The sequence below is a fragment of the Heliconius melpomene genome, chromosome 19 (genome assembly GCF_056956725.1).
Source record: "Heliconius melpomene rosina isolate 202511_hmr_F chromosome 19, ASM5695672v1, whole genome shotgun sequence".
NCBI lineage: Eukaryota > Metazoa > Arthropoda > Insecta > Lepidoptera > Nymphalidae > Heliconius > Heliconius melpomene.
The window spans coordinates 2,415,545-2,440,741 of record NC_140407.1 but is presented as its reverse complement, the minus strand read 5'-3'; the positions used below and the strand labels follow the sequence as shown (position 1 = coordinate 2,440,741).

The window sequence follows — 25,197 nt, the reverse complement described above, 5'->3', positions numbered from 1 at the left end:
CATTTGTACACCTACCAATATATGAGTATATATGAGTACATTAATGTTCTTTGATCTTTTCTATGGTAGGGGTTGCCTAGAAGAGATCACCAGAGATCACCAAGAGAGTGGTGACAAGACCGCCTTTACACCAAATTTTTCATTTGCTTTTTCTTGTATTTGTTTTATTGTTGAGTTGGAGTAATAATTAATAAATAAATAAGTTTAATTTCATTTGAACCAGTTAAAGTAAAAGAAATGTTTAAATACCCATAAGCTTTTTTATTATGAAAATTTGAAACTTAATAAAATACACGATTCATTTAAAAAATTAACAACACACATTTCACCTAGAAAAGAACAGAATAAGTCTAGACATATCTTACAGCTACGAATTTTGATTGAACTTCTTTAATTTTGTTAAATAATTAGAGGTCGACCTATATAAAAGTGAATCAAAATAATATTATTTCCTTCTTTCAATAGCGATGTGGTATCCAGATACGGGCTTCAGAATAATGTCGAACTTATTTATAAGCTTTGTGTAATCTCCCGTGATTTTGTAGTTCCTGATTAAATGAGCCAATGTAATTTTCATGGACATATATGCGTATGATCCACCTAAAAAGAAAGTTAATAAATTTTATAATTCAAATTGTACTATATAAATAAATAACCGGTTAAGTGCAAGTCGGACTCTGAAATTTTAAATATTGATGGTAACCCTCGACGGATGGATCTTATTAAATTCATAAGACAGAGGTACAGTCGGGGGTTTTTAAATTATGTATTTTTTTTTCAATGAAATTTTTACCGTCGTGCGTGCAAAGTTTTAAATTATGTTTTTTATTTCAATTTTTTTTAAGAGACCAAGTACATACATTATATATAAATGATAACATTAATTTGTAGAAATAAATGCTTGCTGCAGCGCCCTCTGGTGAGTTTTCACCGTACGCACATACGCACCAATCAAATTCAAACACATCACTGAAAACCGTATCAGTACCGGACCAGTGACCACTCACACAAAAAAAAAGTCCTCTGATCCTGAGCGAATATACCGTCTGCGATCGTGGTATTTGCGAGGGGTACGCAGGATTACTTTAGCCCTACCTAAATTTTCTTACCTATGCACATTCTTTTTCCAATATTAAAAGCAGCGTAAGCTGAAGGTATTTTAGGTAACCTAGCTGGATCTAACCATCTTTCAGGAATAAATTCATCTGCATCTGGTCCCCATATTGGATGGCGGTGTATTCTATGTCCAAATATTATGCAAGTGTGTCCTTTGGATAACGTGCAATTTCCTGTGTTAAAGATTATTACTTAATTAACGATTTTACAAATAATAATATACTGTGGGAATGAAATGCTCGATCCGGTCTATTTCAGAGGTATCATTGTCTATACTAATATAATAAAGCGGAAGAGTTTGTTTGTTTGTTTGTTTGAACGCTAAGATCTCTGGATCTACTGGATCGATTTACTTTGTTTTTGTTTTGTATGAAAGCTGCATTCTTCAGAAGTGCTATAGGCTGTATAACATTACATTACACATATATACTAATAAATTAAAATACTTTCTAATTTGACATGCAATTTATTCTGCCATGTTAATAACAACCGTCGTCGCTACGCGACCGCGTTCGTTACCGCGTCATTTTGATATTCATCCTTATGAAAATAAATATAATAGTCACTTTTAGCATTTCATCTAGATTGAAATTATATTTCTATAGAAATTATATTCTTATATTTCAAGCAGGCGTAGCCGCGTCCGGGTCCGCTGGTCACTAATAAATAAGTCTGAATCTGTAAAAAAATGATTTAGAAAAAATCCCACTGAGTTTCTTGTGCCGCGCCTATTATTTTCAGGTCTAAGGACTACCTTAGACCGAGAAGAACCGAAAGCTACACTAAGATTTAGTCAACCGGTAGTAAATTGTTAGACATTCAAAAAATAAGTTATTAGTTCGAATAAAATTATTTGACTTTGACTTATTAGCTCTTATGTATTTTTGATCATAAAATATGCTTACATAACTTTTAATAACAATTGAAATTTTTGTACACATTTGTCCATAATTATACTTTTAATACTATGCTACTATCTACATATAGACTATAGGAGTATAATATGTCCTTTGACGATGTTCATAACATATTAATATTATATACTATATATATACCAGGAATAGACTTAATCTTAGTGCTCCTGTAACTCGATTACATCGAATCCGTAATTCTTTTATGGGACAATGTATACGCTTTTACAATAGGATCCCAGAAAACGTCAGAGAATTTTCTATATCACGATTTTAAAAAATAATTAAAAAAACGTTTGTGCGTATTACCAAATTAATTATTTTAGTAATGATAACACGGCTTGGGAATGAAATGCTCAAATGCTGCTATTGAAACTAGTGAACTGGTGGTGGATTAATTTGACGTTCAAAAAATTAAGCATGTAACTTCTTACGAGTATTTGAATAAAATTAGGTATTTGACTTTGACACTGACTCTCTAAAAAAAACAATATCATTGTTAAATACATTAAATTGCTAGACATATTAATTCTTTAAACAAACAAGACAATATCGTATTTCAATTTAGCACCTAGGCTCGAGTTTTATCGCTAACATTAGAACACACGCGGTATAAGCAGAGCTGCATACTGCATGAGTTGCTACGATGAAACACACCTAGCTCTTTCTGTGATATGTGTGGAGGTCCTTACACAAATTCAACACCAATTACCCATGCCGTTGCTGAAAATTGTTAAGACGAGATAGTCCAAGATATGCATGGGTGTTGAACCGGCTATTAATATTTTAATAATTTCATTTTGTACAGTAGACGCACGTAGACGCCAAATTTAGTACCATACGAAAGCTACTGGAATATGAAATGAAATACTTATAAATATTAAAAATATGTGTTGAACGCGGTTGTTTAGTATAAACATTTTTAGTATGAAAATAAAAATAATTTAATTAAATATCGCCTTCAGCTTAAAACGACGTATCAATGTCTCGAAAATTCGGCGGAACAGCGAGTATGTAGGATGCAGCGTGAAGCTAAAAAAAATAAACATTAAATCTCCTTACAGAAAAATCAGAGGGTGCAGTAAAGAAAAAATATTTAAAAGGTCCAATTATATTTATTATCTTATGCCGAAAGCACTATAATTTCTCATACAAAATAGACCCAAACATAACTAATATCTAATTACAAATCTATACAATAAAAATGTAATTGATCGCTGTATGTACATGGAACAATTTTTGAGACAAAGTATTATTAGGGACATTTGTATATTATATAATTCATAGGTTCATTATGTATATGGAAATCAAATTAATTATTTTAAAAAAATGTCTGTTTGTCTGTGCGTTTATGCTAAAATAGGAAACCACAATCGATTCAAATATAGTCCTCCACTGTTGTATTTTGACAAGCTTCCCTCAACATACAGTGTTTGTTTTATTATAATCGGTTAACATAAAGTTATATCAATTTAAAGAATTTTATTAGAAGAAATTGTTATAAATATATATATTTTTAACTGGCCAACACTTTAGCTTCCAATGTGTAGATATTGTCTCTAAAATAATAATACTATTAGAACACAAGAGAATTGCGGCATACAGCGTGATGCATTATATTATATATACTGTAGACCCATAGACGCTGCATGAGCTAGTATAGCCTCGGCCGCCTGCTTGGTCTCCAGGTGTGATTTGGCTGCATCATGCCAAGACGCTGCGGCTGCACGAGACGCACCTTCCAAGGAACTCACGTAGCGTATGGCTGCTGCTAAATTGCCTCGTTCTATCCAAAATCTATAAAACATGAAGTTAGTAGAATGATCTGCTTATTATTATATTGTTTCGGATTAGTTTTTTTGTATTAAAACTCTCCGTTCCCACTCTCAACTTTCACTTCTGTTCATTACTTTCCGCCAAATTCTAGAAGGATTGCAGGTTGAATAGTGGAACTCAATGCCTTGCTTTAGGAATAATAATAGGAAGAGGAAACTACAAAGGACTAGGAAATAATAATATTAAATATTTCATTCCCTCGAGTGGGAAACGAACCCACAACCTGTCGTGTTTACATTCACACTTTGTGCCAAATTCCTTTTAGAACTCACCTAGCTCTCTGTAATAAATCATAAGTATCCAAATCCTTGAAGGGCTCCTGCGGCAGTTTATCTATCTCTTGTTGCGGAATACCTGATATCTACAAAATAATATTATATAAGTTGTATGACAGAATAATTAAAATATATTTTATAATTGGTAAAAAAAACGTAAACCAGCAACGTTTCTAGAAAGCCGTAAACCAGAGAATTGTATGTCTTATGATCAGGTTCCTTCTCCCTTCTGAAGAAAATGCGAAATAGTTTTATTTATAAAATTAAATTAGAAAAGGTTTTAGCAAAACAATTGCAGCAATTTTAATATAATTCACTGAATCTATACTTGTGTCTTATTTTTTCCTCGTTCTAGAAAGTATTGCCATTTAATATACAATGTCTCAAAATTGGGTGTCCAGCTGAAAACAAGATGTGAAACTACTAAACTAACGCAACTACTGACACTGGGTTTTCTCTGTCTACCCCACTCTATGCTGAGGATAGGAAAAAAATATTCATGAAAATAAATAAAAAAAATACCTTCATAAAAAGTAACATAGATTGAAGCCAAGACATAAAATATACTGGCAACGGCGCTCCTTCTTGCTCTACGAGAGCCACTTTCAATGCAGTCGATTCCATCTAACAGTAGGATTATTTTAAAATATAACACTTTTTTTATATCATCTTTAACTGTATTCCTAATAAAAAATATTTAAATATTGAATATAAAAAATATTTAATATTTTTAGTACAATTTACAATTTTCCAGCTTTGTATCACTTTAATGTAAACTGACTGACAAAATGTATTAATAATTCACTTTAGTTTCTATTTTTTGATAACTGCACAGAGGAATACTTAGATTGGCACATTATCGTGCTTTTTTATTTATTTAGGTAACTTGTTTTAAGTTACAAGCAAAGGTTATTTTTTCAAATTTGTATGATTTTTAAAATATTGTCTTTCTATTAAAAATAAGATTTTATATAATAATAAATTAATTTTTAACAAAAACAAAAACCGACTTCTAACAACGAACTAAAAAGTGAAAAATAATTATATAAAGATTTTATAATTTTGAAGTCGGTGCCAAGTAAAACAAACAGGCTTAGTAATTAGATATTGTAGTAAAGGTGTTGTAGCATTAGTTTGACACCGACTTCAAAATTATAAAATCTTTGTATAATTATTTTTCACTTTTTGGTTCGTTGTGTTAGAAGTCGATTTTTGTTTTTGTTAAAAAAATTAATTTATTTTACGATTTTTAGTGATGGGTAGATCTTAAAATGATGCTTCTTAAACGAGTGGTTATGGTGGTGGTAGTGGTTGTCAACGAGTGGTTGTGGCTGTCCTATGTAAAACTTCATTTAATTAGCTATTATTTTTGTGCAAAGTTACATTTTGGTATATTGACAAGAACAAACATAAAAAGTATTCGGGTGAATTCGGAATCTCCCTTTTTTGAAGTTGGTTGAAAATGAGAACATCCTCTTTTTTGAGATTGGTTGAAAAGAAATACAACGATCAGGAATCTCACTTCTGACATCAATTTAAAAAGTTTTTGCTTGTAACTATTACAGTATAATTAATTTTTGACAAAAAAAACAAACTTTCTCAATTTTCTCCGGATTCCATAATCGAAACCTAACCTTTCTTTCTTAACGTAACTTTCACCAAATTATCCTTGAAGTGTATCCTTTCAAATAAAAAAAGAATCATCAAAATCGGTTGGCGCGACATTGAGTTATTCGGCTATTAGTCGCGCACATGCATAATGCAAATTTAAGACTTATGTAATTTTCTCATGGATACCATTGTCAGACATGGACCAAAAAAAATGGGACCATTCGGGAAGCTATACCTTTCAAATAAAAAAAAAATATCAAAATCGGTCCACCCAGTTAAAAGTTATGAGGTAACAAACATAAAAAAATAATTAAAAAAAAAAAAAAAACAGTCGAATTGATAACCTCCTTTTCTTACAGAAGTCGGTTAAAAACATGAAATACGAAACTAAGCTAAAATATTGGCAGTTATAACATCTTTTGCACTACAATCTAAAATGTATATTTATAACCTTATGATATTTTTCTCTTAGCACACTCTCCGGTACCACTCCCCTTTCTCTCACAGAGTCAGGTATCGCTTTTAATACAGTCGTCACTAATTTATCGCCATCACCTTAAATGAACAATTAAAATTGGATATAAACAGTCAGAGTCGTATTCCGACTGTGACAGTTTGTGGGTTCGATTCCCAATTGAAAAATCAAATATTTCATTTTCTTTTCTCTGGTGGAACTTTACCAGACCACTCAACACGCAATGCCTAAAGAATCAGGTGGAAATCGTGGAACGGAATGCCTTAACAATGGTTCTCCAAGTTCCCTCTGCCTTCCCTACTATGTCTACAGCGCGAAGCTTAAAAGAAACATTATACGTATCTTAACATTTTGTAACTGGAATCTCGAAACAAGATTATTTGCCAACTAAAAATGTAACTTAGGTAAAGTAAGTAAGTCTTTTCTTTCTTTCTTTCTTTCTTTCTTTCTCTGTAGGAAGATTTTTACAAATTTCCGTATATTACTACTACTATGACATACTACGTATTTAATTTTAATTGTGGAAATAAGAGAAAGAGCAATAAAAAATAACCTGACGCTTTTTCAATAGCCTTTAACTCTCTGTCGACATTGACATAGGGCTCTCCTTTCTTAGTGGCCCCCAGGAGAGACGCCCCCGCGACCCATAGTTCTTGAGAACGCTTCGTTTCACTTTCGACCTTTAGTCGAGCTGTAAAATTTGAAACTACATTTGTTTGATATTCTTATTATTTCATTGAAAACTGGCATTTTTGTCAGCTTTACGCTGTATCCCGCAGAAGACAGCAGGGTAGGCAGAGGGCACCTATTGTTAAGGCACTCCGTTCCTCACTTCCTGCCGAATTCTGGAGGCATTGCGTAATAAATGGCGGAATTCAACGCCGCGCTTTACCTCGATTGATTTATTTTATTACAACAAAAATTAGGAACATGAGAAATGATAATAATAATTTTTGCGTTACCATTAAGTTTGTCTTCCACAACTTTTAATTTAGCGGCCATTTCTGATACTTGTTTCTCAAGTAATGATTTTTCGTATGCAACCTTTTCCGCGACCATCACTTCTAACTTTGCAGCGGCCTTGAATGTTAATTAAAATTCGAAATTTAATATTAAAAGATAAAAAATAAAAATCATGAAATAACCTGTAATACGTATAGATGGCGCAAGGGTACAAGCGTGCGAGTGTAAGCGCCACAGGTTATGGGTTCGATTCCCACTGGAGGGGGATGAAATATTAACACGCAGTGCGTCTAGAATTCAGCGGAACTATAAGAATGAAAAATAAAATAATTAAAAATTTTACAACTTTAAAGTACTTACATAGGTTTACAAGAAAAGAATAGTTTTCCAGTTGTATATAGTTAAAATTTACCTCTTTTTCTTTCTGCGCCAATCTCTTTTCCATTGTATCTTGATGTCTTTCCAGTTGGATTTTAAGCGACTCTTTCAGTAAAATCTCGTTTGCTTTCTTTTGATCATCGTACTATAGACAACAAAGGAGCCTTTCAAAATGTCCTAATATGTTAAATATATATAAATTTCATAGTTATAAATACTATTATTTCATATTATTTACCCGTTTTTGGTATTCTTTAGCTATCTGTGCCCTCTTCTCTTTTAAAACACTTTGCATTTCGGCGTTTCTTTGCTTCTTTTCTTTCTCATCTTGTGGTAGTGCTAAAAGTTATAAGATTAGATTATTATATAAATCTATCTTTCTATAGTTTTAATCTATTAAATCAGTATAAGTATGAACAATTTTTGTAAAAGATACCCTATAATTTATGTAAGAATATTATTATAATATCAAATATTGACAAAAAAAAAATCATTATATAATCGATTTAAAAAAATAGTTTTAATTGAAATACTCACTGTCGATGGCCATGTCGACTCTGTCAGACATATTTGCTATGAGCTCACTTAATTCGTTCTTCAATTTTTGAGACTGCAATAATAAGTTCAAATTATATTATTAACATATTCAACATACGCAAATAACAAAAAAGAGAAATTTATTTTCTATAAAAAATGAAAAACGAACTATTTCATGTTAAAAGACATATATATTATTTATTTAATTTTATGACTCACATATCTGGTAGTGTGATAGATAAACAAATCCATATCTCCTTGCAATCGTAGCTTGTCCTGTTCGTATTTGACTTCAGGAAACATCGCCTCGTTCTCTGCGTAATATTTATCTACTACCGTCTCTACCTAAAGACAATTATATATATTTTTTTTACGCTACATGCCTGTTATAACAAGCTAAGCACAAGGAACCTAGTGTTAAGACACTCCGATATCGTTCTTCACTTTCCGCTAAATTCTAGGGGCATTGCGTGTAGATTACAGTCGAAAGTCGAAACTCAACGTCGCTCTTTACCTCGTACCAGAGCGAGGAAATGAAAATATTTGACACTTCCGTAAAGCGGAAATCGAACCCCGAAACGAACAGAACCTGTCGCGTTTACAGTCGCACGCTTGTGGCCTTGCATCAGGACTGGCTTCTTTGTGCTCTCTCCTGGTGGTATAAATATAAAATAATGGTATGGTGAAAAAGCAACATAACAAGAATAAAGAACCTTTTGCCACTGACTATCCAAAACAACCGACTTGTCATTCTCCCACTGGTATTGTATAAAGGAAGTTTTAATTCTCTGCAGATAGTCGTTCAATAGGTGTTTAGCACTTTCGACCTCCTCTGGAGTTCCTCTCGCTCCACACTCCAAGTAACGCACCAATTCCTCTGTGTTAAAAAGAAATTATAAATTATAATAAAAAAAGGTTTGTAGGCAAAATGAAGTGTCAAGGCTATACCAATGCGGGAAATGAAAATAAATAGTTGTGGGTTCGATTCCATTATTATACTCCCTTACACTTAGTAAATAAAGAAAGAGTTACGAATACATATCTATATATTATATATATTGAGGCCACGTCTGCTCTTAATTATATATTGTCTGTATAACTAACGGCTTCCCTCTGCCTATCCTTCTAGAGCAGAATTCAGCTCAGACGTAAAAAAGGTATTATTATAATTATTCACCGATTCCAGCAGTGGCAACTTCCGCATTTTTAATGGACTCAGAAACCAATTTTATTCGTTCTGTCATGTAACCATGTAACTCTTTAATCTTTGGAATGGAAAAATCCTGCATTGTGTCTTCTACAAGCTGTGAACATTTTCATAATTGATATCTACTTATTACAATAATTAGAGACAATCTTTTTATTAGAAAACTTTTAAAAAATTTAACGCAGTGGAATTTGAAACCGCGCCTCTAGGAATTCGTCCAAACGCTCTGGCCCCTTAGACCACTAAGACATTCTTATCACAAACTGCCCTAAAATAATTGCTTAGTATTATCATTCAGCAAAGGCAAATGCGTTTTTTTTTAGTAAATATATTTTTTGAGTGTGTTTTGAGAGTGTTATTCCATTCTTAGACAGGAATAGACAGACAGACAGAGTTTCAAGTAAAAATTTTGTATAATTTGACTAAAAATAATTAATAATTATTAAGAAATACCTGATTATAAAAAGTGCAAGCGGCAGCCGCTGTATAGTAGTTGCTCAACGCCGCACTGCCGCGGTCGTCGAGGCGTTCAATAATTTCACACGCAGTTTTAGTAACTACTAAAGGTGGTGGGTCTTCACATTGTTCAGCATCGGGTTCTATGGATTCTTCAAAATAAAAGTATTATCATCAATTACGAAATAATTACGTAAAAAATCTTGATTTTCTTACAGCATCACGCGGTATCTCGCATATAGCAGCGTAGATAGAAGGAGGCTAGTGTTAAGAAACTCCGATCCTCACTTTCTGCCGAATTTTCAATACATTGAGCGGCGGAGTTCAACGCTGCGCTTTGATTCGTTACCAAATCGTGGTAATCGCTCACACAACCGTAGCGTTTGTAGTCTACGCGCTGTACCATTGCGCCACAACCGGCACAGCGAAGCAATCTTGAATTTATAAATAACTAGCGGTCCGCCCGCGGCTTCGCCTGCGTAAACTACGTTATTATTAATTTCTGTCTCCATGAGTGACGTCCATGTAAAATTTGAAACTCCTAGCATTTGTAGTAACGAAGTTTCAAACAAACTTTCAACCCCAAAAACAACCCCTTAAAAGTCGATTATTGCAAATTCCCGTCTTAGCGAGCACCTACGTCCTATAAATAACTCCTATGCAAAATTTGAGATTCCTAGCACATGCAGTTTCTGAGATTTCGTGATGAGTGAGTGACCTTTCGATGTTATATATATAGATAATAATTTATTATAATTATCTGTTATACTACATTATGTCTGCTTCAGTAGGTACGTTTGTCACTATCCAGTACATGAGACTCCAGGGAAGATGATAAGGGGTAGGAATGGGGGAGGAGGTAGTCCGTGCCCACCCCAGCAATTATACTAACAGAAAATTAGCCCTGAATACTTAAAAAAAAAAATCATGAAGATGTATGTTGAAAGCTAATGTATGCCCATGGAAGGTACCCTACCTACTAAAATATGTACTTATCTATAAAATATTCGCATAAACTAAAATTTCACCCTAAGAAATTCGAAATCACTTCTCTTATCAAAGTTCATCTTTTGTATTTTCTGTGATTTAGATAAAGGAAATATAATAAAATGGCAGTAATACTAATAACAATGCTATATTTATTATAAATTATTAAAAATACACAGACCGACATACGTAAAGAAACATAATCAATAATTATGTAAAGTCGGGCATCTACTTACCACCTTTCCTATCTTCAATTTCACCTTGTGGTGGTACGTCTATAATATAAGAAAATATATTAATATATAAGTAAAATAAAAGAAAATAATCTTTATTGTAGACCGAATAATGTATTAAAAGAATTAATCGACTATTGGGGCATGTACCAACGCAATAGAACGCAAAATAATATTTATCTGTTTGTTTGTGTACGCTTATCTCGGAAACTGCTTAACTAATTAAAATGTAATTTTCACTATTGTGTTTTGGCAAGTTTCTTATAATAATGTGAAATTAATTTGTACGATAATAAACTTTTTCAATTTGTATTAATCTTACCAATAACAGGTTGATCTTCAACGTCCAAGGAACAAGGCTGGGGTTCCTTAGGATTTTTAAGAGAATTAAAATAGTTCTTAATATCTTTGACACATTTCTGTGCAAACTCCTCATAAGTCATGTTCTCCTCGTACGCTATAGCAATGATGTCGTCGAACCAGGGCGCGTGGATTGACAGCCAGTCCCGTATTTCTGGGGACCGCCTGTAAAGTGTTGTTAGTGCATGAGTAACTGATTATACTTTCAAAGAGGTCCAGTCTATAACTGTGAAAGGCCACAACAAATATTAATAAGCCTACAAGAACAGGTTCAGATTTCTCACTTTCCGTCGAGTTTTTCGAGATATTGAGTGTTAAGTGGCGGAAATCAACGCTGGGCTTTTAAGGCAAAAGCGAAGTGCCCGAGCGAAGCGAAGCGAAGAATATTAAAAAATTATAATTCATTCCCCCGAGTGGGGATCGAACCCACAACTGTCGTGTTACATTTAATGCTCTGTGCATCTGCGTCACGACGGATGTAAAATAACAAGACTATTGTACTATAAATAACAATATAATTCATACTAACTTTGCAATCACAACAAAGCCGCCAGCCAAGAACAAAACCGTAATAGCTCCCCAAAAGGCACTGTCGTCTTTAGGCTTAGGAGGTGGCGGCGGCGGCTTTTGCGGACACGGCTCACGGATTTGAACCTTATACAGTACCGGCGCGTGACGGTGAAGGAACGCAGCGTACTTGTTTAGACGTTGATGACGTTCCTTGTGTAATTTGGAATAATTATTAAAATACACAATTTTTTTTAAAGCTTCACGGTGTATCCCGCTTGTTGCAGGATACGCAGAGGGAGCCTAGCTTTAAGATTCTCCGCTGCTGGAAGTGTAGCGTGTTGATAAGTGGAATTCAATGTGCCGTTCTTTACCAAGAAAATAAAAATATTAAATATTTCATTTCCTCGAGTGGGAATCGAATCATCCAACCTGTCACGTTAACAGTTTTTTGTTGTTTTTTTTTTTAAAACACGAAAAATAGAGAACGAAGACATCACTAATCTCTATCTCATCAAATGTAGAAATATATAAAGATACTTACCAAAAGATGTCTTACACCCACCGCGTAGCTTCTAACTCGGAACATAATATATTTTAGTTTTGTATTTAAATAAAAGTATTATTTGAAAGTTTAAAAATGTCCTTCCGTTTTGACGGCTGTTTTTTCTTCCAGTTCAATTTATAGCCAGTTACTTTTTTATTCCATTTTCATTTAATTTCTGATTTCATTCTATGGTAATGATTTGGTTAAGTTCACATCACATTTTTTATTTAATTTATTAACGAGAAATGAACGAAAAAAACAAAATTAAAAGGAAATTGTTGCTGTAATCAATAACTATATAATTTTACGTAAAAAAAATAAATATTATGAAGAAAAAGACCTATTTTATTTTAATCTTTAAGAGGTAAATGAATCTATTTTTACAATTTCTTAATTTAGTTTAGGTGTACTTTTTTTTTCACGCTGTATCCCTAATATGGCAGGATAGGCAGAGGGAACCTAGTAAGACACTCCGTTTCTCAGACACCGTCTAATTCAAGATAAACATGAAATTGCATATTTCACAGTAGGGAAACAAAAAATAAAACTAGTATTCAAATAAAACTCTAACTTTTATTACATACATATTATAATATTTACAGCTCGCTGTACACCAGTTTATTTTTATATCCAATTCCAAAAAAAACAAAAACATAAATGCGACTTCAAATATTTTTTTATAAAGAAAATGAAAAAAAAAACTATTTGAAACATGAAATGAAGGCATATAATTATTAATATATGGCTGTTTATTAAAGAAGTTATAAGGAACTCTACGTATAAATGTACTTTATAACATAGTTCATTTTATATAGGTTCACTCTGTATCCTGCATGTAGCAGTACAGGCAGAGGGAACCTTGTGTTAAAACCCTGAGTTCCTCACGCATCGCTCAATTTTCGAGACATTGTTTGTGAAATGACGTAACTCAATGCCTTAGCGTTACTACTAGAGTGACGAAATACAAATAATTCATTCTTTACAGTAAGAATCGGAATAACGAATCCATAAACATCGCGTTTACAGTCATACAAGTAAGTGACATTACATCACGACTTTTAAAAAAATATATAAATACAGGCAGTAAAAAATATGATACTCAAAAAAAGTTAATTATGAATGAATTTATCTAATACCATATTGAAAAAAAATTACAACCATCATTACAATTTCAGTATTTGAATAAAAAAATAGATAAAACTGACTTTAAAAAAAACTTAACACACTGGCAGCTTAATATGACCATATTGAAGAAAAACAAATAACAATAATAATAATTTAAGTTTAATATAATATTTGTTTACAGTTTTGCATTTCGTACAATAAATAATGAAAGTACCAAACATTAAGTTTATAGATGTAGTAGACCGGAAATCGAAGCGTACGCCATGACAGTTTCCGCTATTTGAATTCAAGATGGCCGCATAATAAATATTTAACATACTAGTTATAGTTAGCAAACATTAAGAAAGACAAGTCTAACAGTTTTGACAACTATATTCAAAAATTCAAACACGGAACCACACCATGAAACAACTTGAATCCAAGATGGCAGCTCAGTGATGACAGCTCAAGTAATAAATATAACTTTTAAATGATAAACCGATCACGAGCGTTCTAAATTTAAACAATTATAAATAAATAACGTTCTAAATTCAAACCCTTCATAGGTACAGTAAACCGGATACAGACGCGTGTGCCATGACAGTTTCCGCCGCTTGTTTAATTTCAAGATGGCGGCGGGCCGCTTCCGCCCATTTCCTGGCGGCGGCGCGCGGCGCTCCTTGCAATAGATTTACATAGCGCAACGCCGTTGCTAAGTTACCGTGGTCCATGTGGTATCTGAAATATTTATGAAAAAACAATTAAAACCTTATTATTTAGTTCATTAGTTGAGGTTTTTGTGGTGTAGTGGCAAAGCGTGTTTTCTAGACATTGCATGTTGAGTAGCTTACGCCGCGATTTGCCTTGTTAGCAGAGCGAGGTTAAGAATGAAAATATTAAACATTTCATTCTCCCAAGTGAGAATCGAACCCACAATCATCGCGTTTACAGTCGCAGGTTAGTACCCCTGCACCACAACGGTTTCCTACTTTTAAAGTGCTATTTTAATTTAGTTGGTAAAATCGTATATCTCACCTTGCTCTCTGTATAATATCGAAAGTGTCCAACTTAGAAAAGTCCATGGGATGATTTTCTAATTCATCCTTAGGTATTTCTGCGAACTGAAAACAAAACTTATTTAAGTAATTTTTAGTTATAATTCTTATGAAGAATGTAGGAAATAAATATTAGAATATATAATATTTTTAAATGTAATGTCTTGATAGGAATTTTCTCGTAATGTTTTATTTAAATGAACTAGGAAGATATTTTAAGCAAAAATAGTTGCCACTTTTTTTTAAATTAATATGTATAGAATGCGTTTGGTAATCTATTTCTAGCCGTCGTGACGCAGCGACACAGCATCGACTATAGTGAACACAACGCTTTTGGGGTTGATTCCCACTAAGTAAGTCATTTGTTTCATCGCAATATCACTAAATTCAAATTAAATTTACACGTATAACATACCTTTTGAAAAAGCAATTTAGATTGTAGCCACGACAGGAAATATATAGGTAAGGAAGCGCCATCGCGTCCTATGAGCGCCACTTTGACTGCCGTTTTTTCTAACTAAAAAATATATATAATAAAATGTTAGCAAATTCGTGTAAAATAGGGTGGATAAGTAAAAAAGACTATAAAAGGAAATGGAATTGTGTCAATCGAGGGCAGTTGCTTGTAGGCAACGATCCTTATTGGAAAGAAACACGTGTGAACTATTGTTATTAGGTGATACGTATCACTTATTGCAATTACGTAGAATCCCTTTCCGAATAATTTAGAAGCATGGAGAAGTTCTTATCTTGTTTTTAGTTAGTTTGTATGAATGCAGAAGAATGCGTGAAGCTGAAAAGAATACAAAAAAATACCTGGTCAAATCTTTCCCTTAGACTTTTTTCAGTAAGTATTCCCTTTTCGCGCACTTCTTTCGGGATACCGTTCAATACAGTTTGCACTAGTTTGTCGTCTTTACCTGTAGTAATATAATCAATATATTTATTGGTGCAAAGATATATATTATATATTTTTTCTATGAAATTCACATAGCTTTATGGTACAGCTTTACGTTATATCCCAGCTTTATGGCACAGCTTTACGTTATAGCACACAGCAGGGTGGGCAGTTAAGACACGCTGTTCCCCACTTTCTGCCGAATTCTGGAGGCATTACGTGTTGAGCGGCAGAACTCAACGCCGCGCTTTGCCTCGACACCAGAGCGGAGAAATGGAAATATAAACGTAACCAAATATTCCACTTCCTCGAGTGGGGATCGAACCCTCAACCGTCACGTTACAGTCACACCCTTGTGCCGCTGCGCCACGACGGCTTCACGGTTTTATTATACACTTTTCAGTTTCTTCATAATTATGTTTAGACAATCAGTAATACATAGTTTTTTTACAACGATAATTATTTCATGGGAATATAAATAGAACATCCTCATCATCATCATCGCAACTGCTAAGTTTTCGGAACTTTTGCGCGTTATTAACTCGGAAAGGAAGCAGCTAACTTCAGGGCGGCCACGACTCATCTCACCTTACTGTACTTACCGGCAGTCTCCAAAGCTTTGATCTCCTTTTCGAGTGGTGTCAGATCGTTCTGCCGGCGCGTCGCAGCGTGAAGCGCCTCGGCGGCCGCCCATAAGGACTGGGAGCGACGCGCTTCTGATTCAGCTTTGGATCGGGCTGGAATTGTTATTGGTATAGCTTAGCTAATAAATTATTGGAAAATATTAGGTTTTAGTTTCGAGACATTATAAGACATTCAACAGTCAACACGCATGTGGAATAACTTATAAACAAAGTATCAACAGTTTAACGCAACATTTCTTTACAAGTTATTGTCAATATCAATACTTTTTTTTACAACACCAACTAGGTGCGGAGTAAAATGGTTTCCAGTGTTAAAATATAACGAATAGGATGTTTGTTATATGTATTGCACATTTTAAGTAATAATTACACATCCACAAATGTGTTGTTTACTATAGACGCGAGCACAATTGTACGCAACTTAGTTTATATAATAATATTATAGAGATAGAGATAGAAATGGGATCGAACCCACAATCATCACGTTTACTTGCTGCCGCCTCATTGATAATCTCATATCTTACTACTACACATCTACTAACACATAATTTTCTAACCTTTAAGCGTCTGCTCGATGGCCTTCAGTTTACCCGCCATTGCTCCTAACTCTTTCTTGAAAGTGACCCTTTCTTTCTCAACTTGTTCTGACACTGAACGACTGAATTTTCCCATTACCTGTATTTATAATGAAAAATAACAAATACAAATATATATAATAACTGTATTATTTTGTTAGCTTCACGGTGTATCGCGCCTATAGTAGAGCAGACACAGGGAATATAGTGTTAAGAGACAATCACATGCTGTTCCACTGGGCCGCAGTGGTCGTTTGCAATTTCGATATAATTTACATCAACATACATCAGCTTTACGCTGTATACCGCATACAGCAGGGTAGGCCTTATAAAATTTAGTTACTTTTATTTAATCATGGAGATGAAGCCACAGGATAAGCTAGAAATATAAAAAAAATCCTTACCTCCTTTTCCTTCTGAGCTAGTTTATCTTGCAATACTTCTTGTTGAATTTCAAATTGCTTCTTCAATTGTTCTTTGAGTTTTCTATTCGCTTCTGCTTGAATATCTAAGCTCTGAAAAATGAAAACAAAATATTAATCTATATGCCTATGTATAAACGCGACGATTCGATCCTACTCGGGGGGCTGAATTATTTTCATTTCCCAAAATAATGCGCAGTGTTGAGTTGCGCCAATCAACACGCAATGCCTTCAAAATGAGGCGGTACGTGGGAAACGGATATAGCATGAAGTAAAACGTCGTGTCGTCGTATATTCCCTCGGGGGAATCGAACTCACAGTCACTGCCTGCCAACTGACCTATTTGATAAAAAATAGAAGATAAATTATTAAAAAAATATATAAGTTACTTTTCAACACAGACTACAATAAAGTGAACAAAACGTCAAATTTGCATAAATATATATTTTAATATTAAAATAGTACTTTCATTTCAAAGTTACCTTTTTTTGATATTCCTTTTCCTTCTCTAGCCGCTCCCTCTTTATAACTTCGTCCACTTTAGCTTCGATTATTGCTTTTTCATCGTGACCTAAAAATACAAATTAATAATTATACGAAATTATATCTGTTTTTTTGTAGCTTCAATTGCAGATATAGTAAGGTAGGCAGATTAAACCTTAGAACCGAAAGAAGCTTCCGACCCCGACTTTAAAAATGTAAAGAATAGAAAAACATTTAAAAATAGAACGTCACGCATGTAACGGGTAGGCAGAAAGAGCCTAGTGTTAAGACACTCCATTCTCCAAGCACCGCCCATATTTAAATACATTGCGTATTAAGCCGCGCTTAGTCTTGTTACTGGAGCCCGCGAGCGGGACCGAATCCACAACAGTCACGTTTCTAACTATGTCAGCGTTTTATATATAAGGTCCTTACTCACATTCAATAGCTCTATTAATTTTTAATTCTCTCAACGTTTGCAATTCAGCTATTTCATTTTGAAGGTATTGGATCTAAAAACATAACCATTTATTAATATATTTTGTTATGAACAATATTTGAAATAAAATTTTTAGTTTAATAATATAATAATAATAAGATAACGGGATCCTACCATTAAATGAAGGAGCATTAATGTTATTTTATATGTTAATAAAAAAATAACCATAAAAGAAACAAAATAAAGTATGATGGACGAGTCATGACTGATGACTGTGCAGATTTGACTATAGGATATTTATTACCGTTGATTATTTGGCTCCCAAGTGAACAACAAGCAAAAGTTCTTCAGGGCAGCCAAAACTCTTCAATTGTACTACAACTGTAATACAAATAGATAAATAAGTGAATTAATAAAAAGAAATACCTGTTTCAATGTATACATAAGCAATAAATCAGTATCCCCGCGTATTTCCAACTGTCGGGCACTAAGATCGACGCCGGGGAATAGCATTTGCAATTCATCTTTGTACGCCGAACGGGCTGTTTCTACCTGGAAAATCGTTTTTTTTTAAATTTATTATGTCCCACGCAAGAAAAAAACAAAACAGAATATTATATATGGAGGCCCGGTGGCACAAGGCTGTAATCGCGGTTATGGGAACCAGAATGAAGAAATGAAATGAAAACATTTATGTTGCATTTCCCCGACTGGGAATCGAACCAATTTTTAGTCGCACGCTTCTGCGCCGCGACAGCCTCTAAATAAATAAACCCACCTTATTCCAATATTTATCGCTCAAAACAGCCTTTTCTTTACAATCCTTATAATTATCTTGGGCTTGTTTCAAATCTGATCTAAACTGTTTAATATATCTGTTTGTAGCTGCGACACTTTCTGGTGGAGCCTGCACACCCGCCTTTATCATACGATCTAGCGTATCTAAAAAATACATATTTTTGAAATTGTTTTAATTATTGTAATTAAACTCTTAAATCGGATTAATCGCGCAAAACTAAGTTTTATACATTTATGGAAGCTAAACTAAATATAGGAGATTGATCCATACAAGAGATTCTTTTAAAATATATGTAAAAACCTTGAATATCAAAGATCCTCTTACTTTTTTACTTGTTTCGTTTTAGCTTTACTGTTTCCCGCACATAGCATTGTACGCAGAGGGAACCGAGTGTTAATACACCCCACTTCTAATAAGACACTATTGGCAGGGCATAGCAGGTTGAGTGACGTGATTGAAAGCCGCGGTTTGCCTCGTTGCCGGAGTGAGGAAATAAAAATATTAAATATTTGATTTCCTCAAATGGGAAAGGAACCAACAATCTGTCGCGCTTACAGTCGCACGCTTGTGGCCCTGCGCCACGATTGCCCTCGATACCAGTACTAATAAAAAAGATAATAGTACTAGTAGTTTGCTTATAAAAGTAATATCTACATACCAATAGCAATTTTAGCTTTTGCTGAAGCATCTTGAGCCTTTTTAATGGTGGTATCACGTTCGTTGTGAGCTCCTTGCAAACTTGCAAAGTGCTTTTTGTCTAGATCGTCTAAAGGTGATTCTACTATCTGTAATATAAAAAAATCAAAATGATTAGTATTCCTTTATGACTCCTGGCCACTCTGTCGTTAGCTTACTGAAGTTTTGCGCATTGTTCACTCGGGAAGAAAAAATCGGCTTTAAATATATTAAATGTAATTAAATTAAATAACAAAACACAACAGGGGCCTACCCTGTGTGTCCCTGAGAGGGAACCTAATGTTAAGACACTCCGTTCCCTACTTTTCGCCGAATTCAACGCCGTGCTTTGCCTCGACATCAGAACAAAGAAATCAAAATATATATTATTAATATAACAATAAATAATTTTACTACCTTATACAAAGCTTTGTTATATTCAGCGCAATGCTGAGTCGCCTTTTTATAATTCTCCACAGCAATTTTAGTATTTTCGTGCATATCGTGTTCTAATTCGACCATGTCTTTTGTAATTTTTATTGGTGCCGGCGTTTGGGGTTCGCATTTCTCTGTTTGGACGAGGGTGGCTGTAAAAAATATATGAACATTATAGTTATATAATACAAAAATGTCTTGAGGCTCTCGTGGTGGGTTTATGGGTTCTGTTCGGTAAATTGAGCAATGTGTGGAGAACAGAGTGTCTTAACACTAGTTTACCTCTGCCTAACCTGTTACTTGCAGGATACAGTGTGAAGCTAAAGAGATATCTATCGAAAATAACGGTTAGTCGTAGTTTATTATATTCATAATATTAACATCAAAATACCTGGCGTTTCAACTTCAGGTGTACCCAGTTTCTTCTCTTCAACATACAATGGCTCAAATGCAGGCGGTGGTACTGTTAGAATGATATGGATTCTATGTTAAATTAATAAACCAATATAAATATTACTAAGCTACCTGTATGGAAAAATTAATTTTGAATTTCCAAGAAATGAAAAATATTATTATTATATGAATGTATAATAACTCTTTCAGAAACTGAGTATAGTACGCTCGACGCGTCTCTCCACTCGCCGCCGTGACGCCGCGGCATAGCCTCTAACTGTAGACGTGACGGTGTTGAGTTCGATTTCCACCAACTAAACCAGAAATGTACTATTTCCATCTTCTCACTCTAGTTATAAGATCAAGTGTTGTGTTAAGTTTCGCCATTTAACACGCAACGCCATGACAATGCAACGCGACGCCTTGGGCGAAACTAAGGTTTGAGTTTTAACAATAGGTTCCCTCTCTCTAACCTGTATGTGGGATATGGTGCGAAGGTACTAAAGTCTAATTTTTTAACATTGTAGCAACTCCAATCTGAGGCTAATGGCTTATTTGTTTTAAAACTATATTAGAAAAAAAAGCATGTCACACATAACACCCTACCTTTGCCCTTGGGTTTTTCCTGAACAAATTTATTATTTGGAGCTGCATGTAAAAAAATATTCAAAATATAAACACAAATTTTAAGCATTAAGTAACGATATGTAAATTTCTTTGACCGTAGTCCATATACCTCAGTTAAGTTATAATAATCTGTATCTACAGTATGGTAAACGAGTCTTGGATGCTCTGAAGTTATATGTAGATAGGAGGCTGTGTGAATTTGATTTTAGGTTTTTGCTACTCTTGATTATTTCCTTCCCGAGCGTGTAATACGCAAATGTTCAAAAAGCCTAATTTGACCATGACTCATCAATCATACTGTAAATTAATTTATTATAAATTGTATAATAAAAAAATACTTGCATTCATAGGTTTTCTTAGCAAAACAATCAGCTGCATCTTTCTCTAAATCTTGTTCTGATCTTTGTTGAAAATCTAATGGAGATACACCTTCCTACAATATAATATTAATACAATATTAATTAGTTTTATAGATATCATTTTATTAAATAAAATATATGTATATTAAAATAAAATAAATATTATATATTATATAATAAATATTAGATATAAATATATTTCTAAAAATGTCATTCTTCTATATAAATTATGATTACAAATATAAGTAATGTACAAAGAATAGTTATTACTTAATATTTGCCTTATTAATATGTTTAAATTCCAACAGTGCCTAAGACTTACAATCCCAGTGTAGGCTTAATTAACTTAATTCATTTAAGATTTTCTTGTATTACACTTACCATCTAACAGCATAGATATAAAGATAAAACTTAATGTCAAAACATTGTAATACACTGCACCATGAGAGCATCAAGAAAAGCTCTCTAGAAGCCAATTTAAAAAACATAGTTATTTAACTCTTAGCAAGGATTTATTAATTTTAAGATATCTTTGGGTACTCGGAATTTGTGAAAATCTCCCTACAGTGATGTTAATAAATAAGTTGTAAACAATTGCCTTAGGGTGAAGCAGTTAGATTAAAAACCCGCTGTGTTAACATTTTTATATACATATTTGTAAATTATGTTTCTTTTCTTGCTTAAGTTTAGAATAACACTGTAAAGATATAAAAAAGTTACTAACCTTCCCAAAAAGAAAATCAGTGACAGATGTTGAAGCTTTGCTCAGTTGGTTGGTAGTGAATTTCCAATATGACACATTCTCTTGATATACTAAAGCAATGAAGTTGTTGGCCCATGGTGCGTTCGATTGTAACCAATTACGAGCGTCTGGACTTGATCTGGAAATATTTTAATTATATTAAAATCAATGAAAATTAATATATTCTTGTGCAAAAAGTAACTGATGTTAAGACATTTCATTCTATACATCTTGCCCAATTTTAGGTGTTGATGGTAAAACTCAATACCAATCTTTGTCTGAATGACAAATGAAAGTTAATTATTTTTTTTAAACATAAATCAAACCCACAACTGTGCCATTGTGCCATGATATAATAAATAAATATCTCATCATAACAAAGTTAACGAAATTTTCATAAAAAACATGTAAAGCTATACATATATCAGTTTTGTTTATTTATTTTCTACTTTTACATGCATAGGCTATTACTGCCTGACAACACATGAAGAAAAACAAAAACTTTAATTTATTTATATAAGTTATTTATTAAAGTAGTTATTTATATAAATTTTATTTAGTTATATAAGTTTACTTTCCCCATAGCAGAGGAAGATAACATAGGTTGTAAGATATAAAAACAGAATTCATACTTAGCATAGACTACAGCTGCACCAGTAAGAACAGTTGCACCAATGGTTCCCCATAATAATTTACGAGATTTAGGTTTTTGTTTAGGTGTCTCTGGTTCACATTGTGCATATCGCCGTCGTGGGGCCCTCATTACTATTAATGCGGCGCATGATCCATCTCCTATTTGTTTTCTGACCTGAAAATATTAATTATTATGCTGGGATACAGTGTACAGCTAAAAAAATATTGATAATAATATATTTTTGATAGTGCTAAGAAACTGAACCATTCCAAATGAATTCATACAAATTATCTTTATGCATGCTTTATGCAAATTATCTTTATGCATATTTCTTAATTAGATATATTTTTCATAATTTGATTAAAAATTACAGGTAATTTGAGTTTATGTTTCTATTTAATTGAATTATTAGATAATTTCTTTCTCTTATTTTTTCAACAATTGGATGAGATTTCTATTTACATTCGGTAAATTCTTTTATATACAGATTTTCTAAATTTCATCTGTCAATGACATTGATCATTAATCTCTAAATAATATAGAGGTTATATACAAAAATGACGTCCGCCGATTGTTATGTAAGGCACAACAATAACAAACTTTGCTTATGTTACTCAAATAATATAAGAAATTAAACATTTAAAACAATTAATATAAATGTTAATACAACTAAAAAATGTACTAAATACAAATAAAAGTCAAAACATAAATAAGAAACAAAAGTATCCTATAAGTATTTTCATGTATGACAGTTTAATATAAATTGAAAGTTCATTCTCGCTATTTTAGTTATTTAAAAAGGGTACTTACTAAAACTAAATTAGGGTTTGTTAAATGGTTTGTAAATCTATACATTTTCGGCAGTCAATCTCTTCCACTCGGGCTGTCAAAAGCACAGAACACATTTACTCGTCAAAAGCGAGGACTATTCGGTGGCCATAGATAAAATATCACTCGAGAGTGTTGTATATTGTACATGTTTATATCTATAATATTTTATTACAGCCTGATATAATATTATTGCAACATGAACATTTTCTTAATAAAATGTAATTAACATTTTATCGCCCTATTATACCATAACTATTATTTTTATTTTTACTTTTACATTGATCATTAATACACAATAAATTTTTTACTTGTTTTTACGGTACAACACGATGTTTTCGACTCAGTAGAGAACAAATGATAACGTCTCAATTTTGTTATTATAGAACGCATTAAAGAAATTAAGATTTATTCATAAAAAAGAACTAATAAAAAGTTATTGATTAAATTAAATTGTAAATAATTTTGTCTATGCAAAAGTGCGAAATGCGAAACTGACAGCGGAGTCAAAGAGAAACTTTATAAGTGTCAATGTGAAATAATAATTGAAAATATAAATAGTAGCTTCATTAATTTTCAATTTCCAGGCAAAATGTTACGATACGCGATATCAGGTTTATATATTGTATTTTTATATATATTTTATATTTCATTTCCTTCTTGTTTATTACCAAAAAATACCTATACGGCTGTATTGATTTAAGGTTATTTGTTTCAGCGTTTCGAAGCATAAGACCTTTAACGATACCTTATTATAATGCTGCTAGAATTATAAATGAGGCTCCAAAGTGCTTTTCTACTCTTAACTCTTCCAATCTTTTGGCAAATAGGAAATATGAAGGAAATTCTTTAATAAATAACACACAAATATTAGATATCTCAAAACATTTCATAATCCCAGCAAGAACAGTCACCAAATTTAGTTTAAAAAAAGGTAAAAGGAAGACCGTTAAAGCAGCTGTTAAGAGATTCTTTAGATTACACTGGGGTGGTTGGATCAGGACGAAAATTGGTCGTCACAAGAAACTATGGAAGAAATCTGCTCCAAATAAGCGACGTCTGAGACAACATGTATTCTGTAATTCCACTCAAGCAAAGTTGTTAGATAAAATGGTAACAAGCTTCTGGAGAAAACCTAAATACTATGTTGACGATCCATATGCCCCATATCATACACGAGAAGAATATCATGCAACAAGAAAGAAGCCAAGAGATTTTAATTAAAAAATAATTATTAACTCAATCAAATCATAGATAATAAAGTTTTAGTTGTTATAATTTTGCTTGTTTCTCTTATTATATAAATTTATAAAAGTGATCTCACAGATAAATTATTAGTATTCATTTCTCCATCAGCTTGATTCACTCATCAAAAAAATATGAAGTAATGCTAACAGTCAATATTCTTTTGAATATGATCTAATATGCACCATATATCAATACATGTATCAAATCAAATCTATCATATCAATCAAATCTAGATTAGATTTTTTTAAAGTAGGTAGATCAATATACTTTAAGACAATGCATATTGAGTGTCGGAAGTGAATGCTGCACTTTGTCTTGTTAGAGTGGGAAAATGGATTAATAAAAGGTGGAATTGTGAATCCCCTTTAAAATATATATTTCATTATTTAGTTGTCAAAATACTGTACTGAAGGAGATTTTTGAGTTAAAATAAAACAA

At 32.9% G+C, this 25,197-nt stretch overlaps 4 protein-coding genes across 6 annotated transcripts; 1 reads left to right on the top strand and 3 right to left on the bottom strand.

The window, feature by feature from the left end:
* Positions 1-254: 254 nt before the first annotated feature.
* Positions 255-2,152, bottom strand: LOC146528316 (cytochrome P450 4g15-like). The gene is made up of 2 exons (XM_085203391.1): positions 1,110-2,152; positions 255-600 (listed from the first exon to the last, which is right to left on the bottom strand). Exons 1-2 carry the CDS (start codon positions 1,117-1,119, stop codon positions 446-448), a joined length of 165 nt encoding a protein of 54 aa, XP_085059517.1. The 5' UTR covers positions 1,120-2,152; the 3' UTR covers positions 255-445.
* Positions 2,153-3,122: 970 nt separating this feature from the next.
* On the bottom strand, positions 3,123-13,307 carry LOC146528315 (MICOS complex subunit Mic60-like). The gene is made up of 17 exons (XM_085202805.1): positions 13,285-13,307; positions 11,875-12,129; positions 11,308-11,510; positions 10,989-11,027; positions 9,763-9,917; positions 9,280-9,406; positions 8,816-8,979; positions 8,322-8,447; positions 8,103-8,175; positions 7,804-7,904; positions 7,600-7,710; positions 7,187-7,304; positions 6,778-6,915; positions 6,201-6,304; positions 4,661-4,762; positions 4,136-4,224; positions 3,123-3,824 (listed from the first exon to the last, which is right to left on the bottom strand). The coding sequence occupies exons 1-17, from the start codon at positions 13,305-13,307 to the stop codon at positions 3,647-3,649; spliced, it is 2,106 nt and encodes a 701-aa protein (XP_085058931.1). The 3' UTR covers positions 3,123-3,646.
* On the bottom strand, positions 12,953-23,615 carry Mitofilin (inner membrane mitochondrial protein mitofilin). Of its 3 annotated transcripts, none has more exons than XM_085203901.1 (19): positions 23,494-23,615; positions 22,682-22,857; positions 22,032-22,188; positions 21,291-21,381; positions 20,928-20,969; positions 20,320-20,391; positions 19,911-20,080; positions 19,477-19,603; positions 18,798-18,961; positions 18,446-18,571; positions 18,020-18,092; positions 17,580-17,668; positions 17,080-17,190; positions 16,658-16,775; positions 16,059-16,193; positions 15,375-15,478; positions 14,974-15,075; positions 14,539-14,624; positions 12,953-14,241 (listed from the first exon to the last, which is right to left on the bottom strand). In XM_085203901.1, exons 1-19 carry the CDS (start codon positions 23,536-23,538, stop codon positions 14,064-14,066), a joined length of 2,166 nt encoding a protein of 721 aa, XP_085060027.1. In that variant the 5' UTR covers positions 23,539-23,615; the 3' UTR covers positions 12,953-14,063. The 3 variants fall into 3 exon arrangements, with proteins under 3 accessions (XP_085060027.1, XP_085060029.1, XP_085060028.1); XM_085203903.1 differs by lacking the exon at positions 23,494-23,615 and adding an exon at positions 23,146-23,401; XM_085203902.1 differs by lacking the exon at positions 20,928-20,969.
* Positions 23,616-23,964: 349 nt separating this feature from the next.
* On the top strand, positions 23,965-24,790 carry mRpL35 (mitochondrial ribosomal protein L35). Its single transcript, XM_085203904.1, has 2 exons — positions 23,965-24,125; positions 24,230-24,790. Exons 1-2 carry the CDS (start codon positions 24,104-24,106, stop codon positions 24,733-24,735), a joined length of 528 nt encoding a protein of 175 aa, XP_085060030.1. The 5' UTR covers positions 23,965-24,103; the 3' UTR covers positions 24,736-24,790.
* The last annotated feature ends 407 nt before the right edge of the window (positions 24,791-25,197 follow it).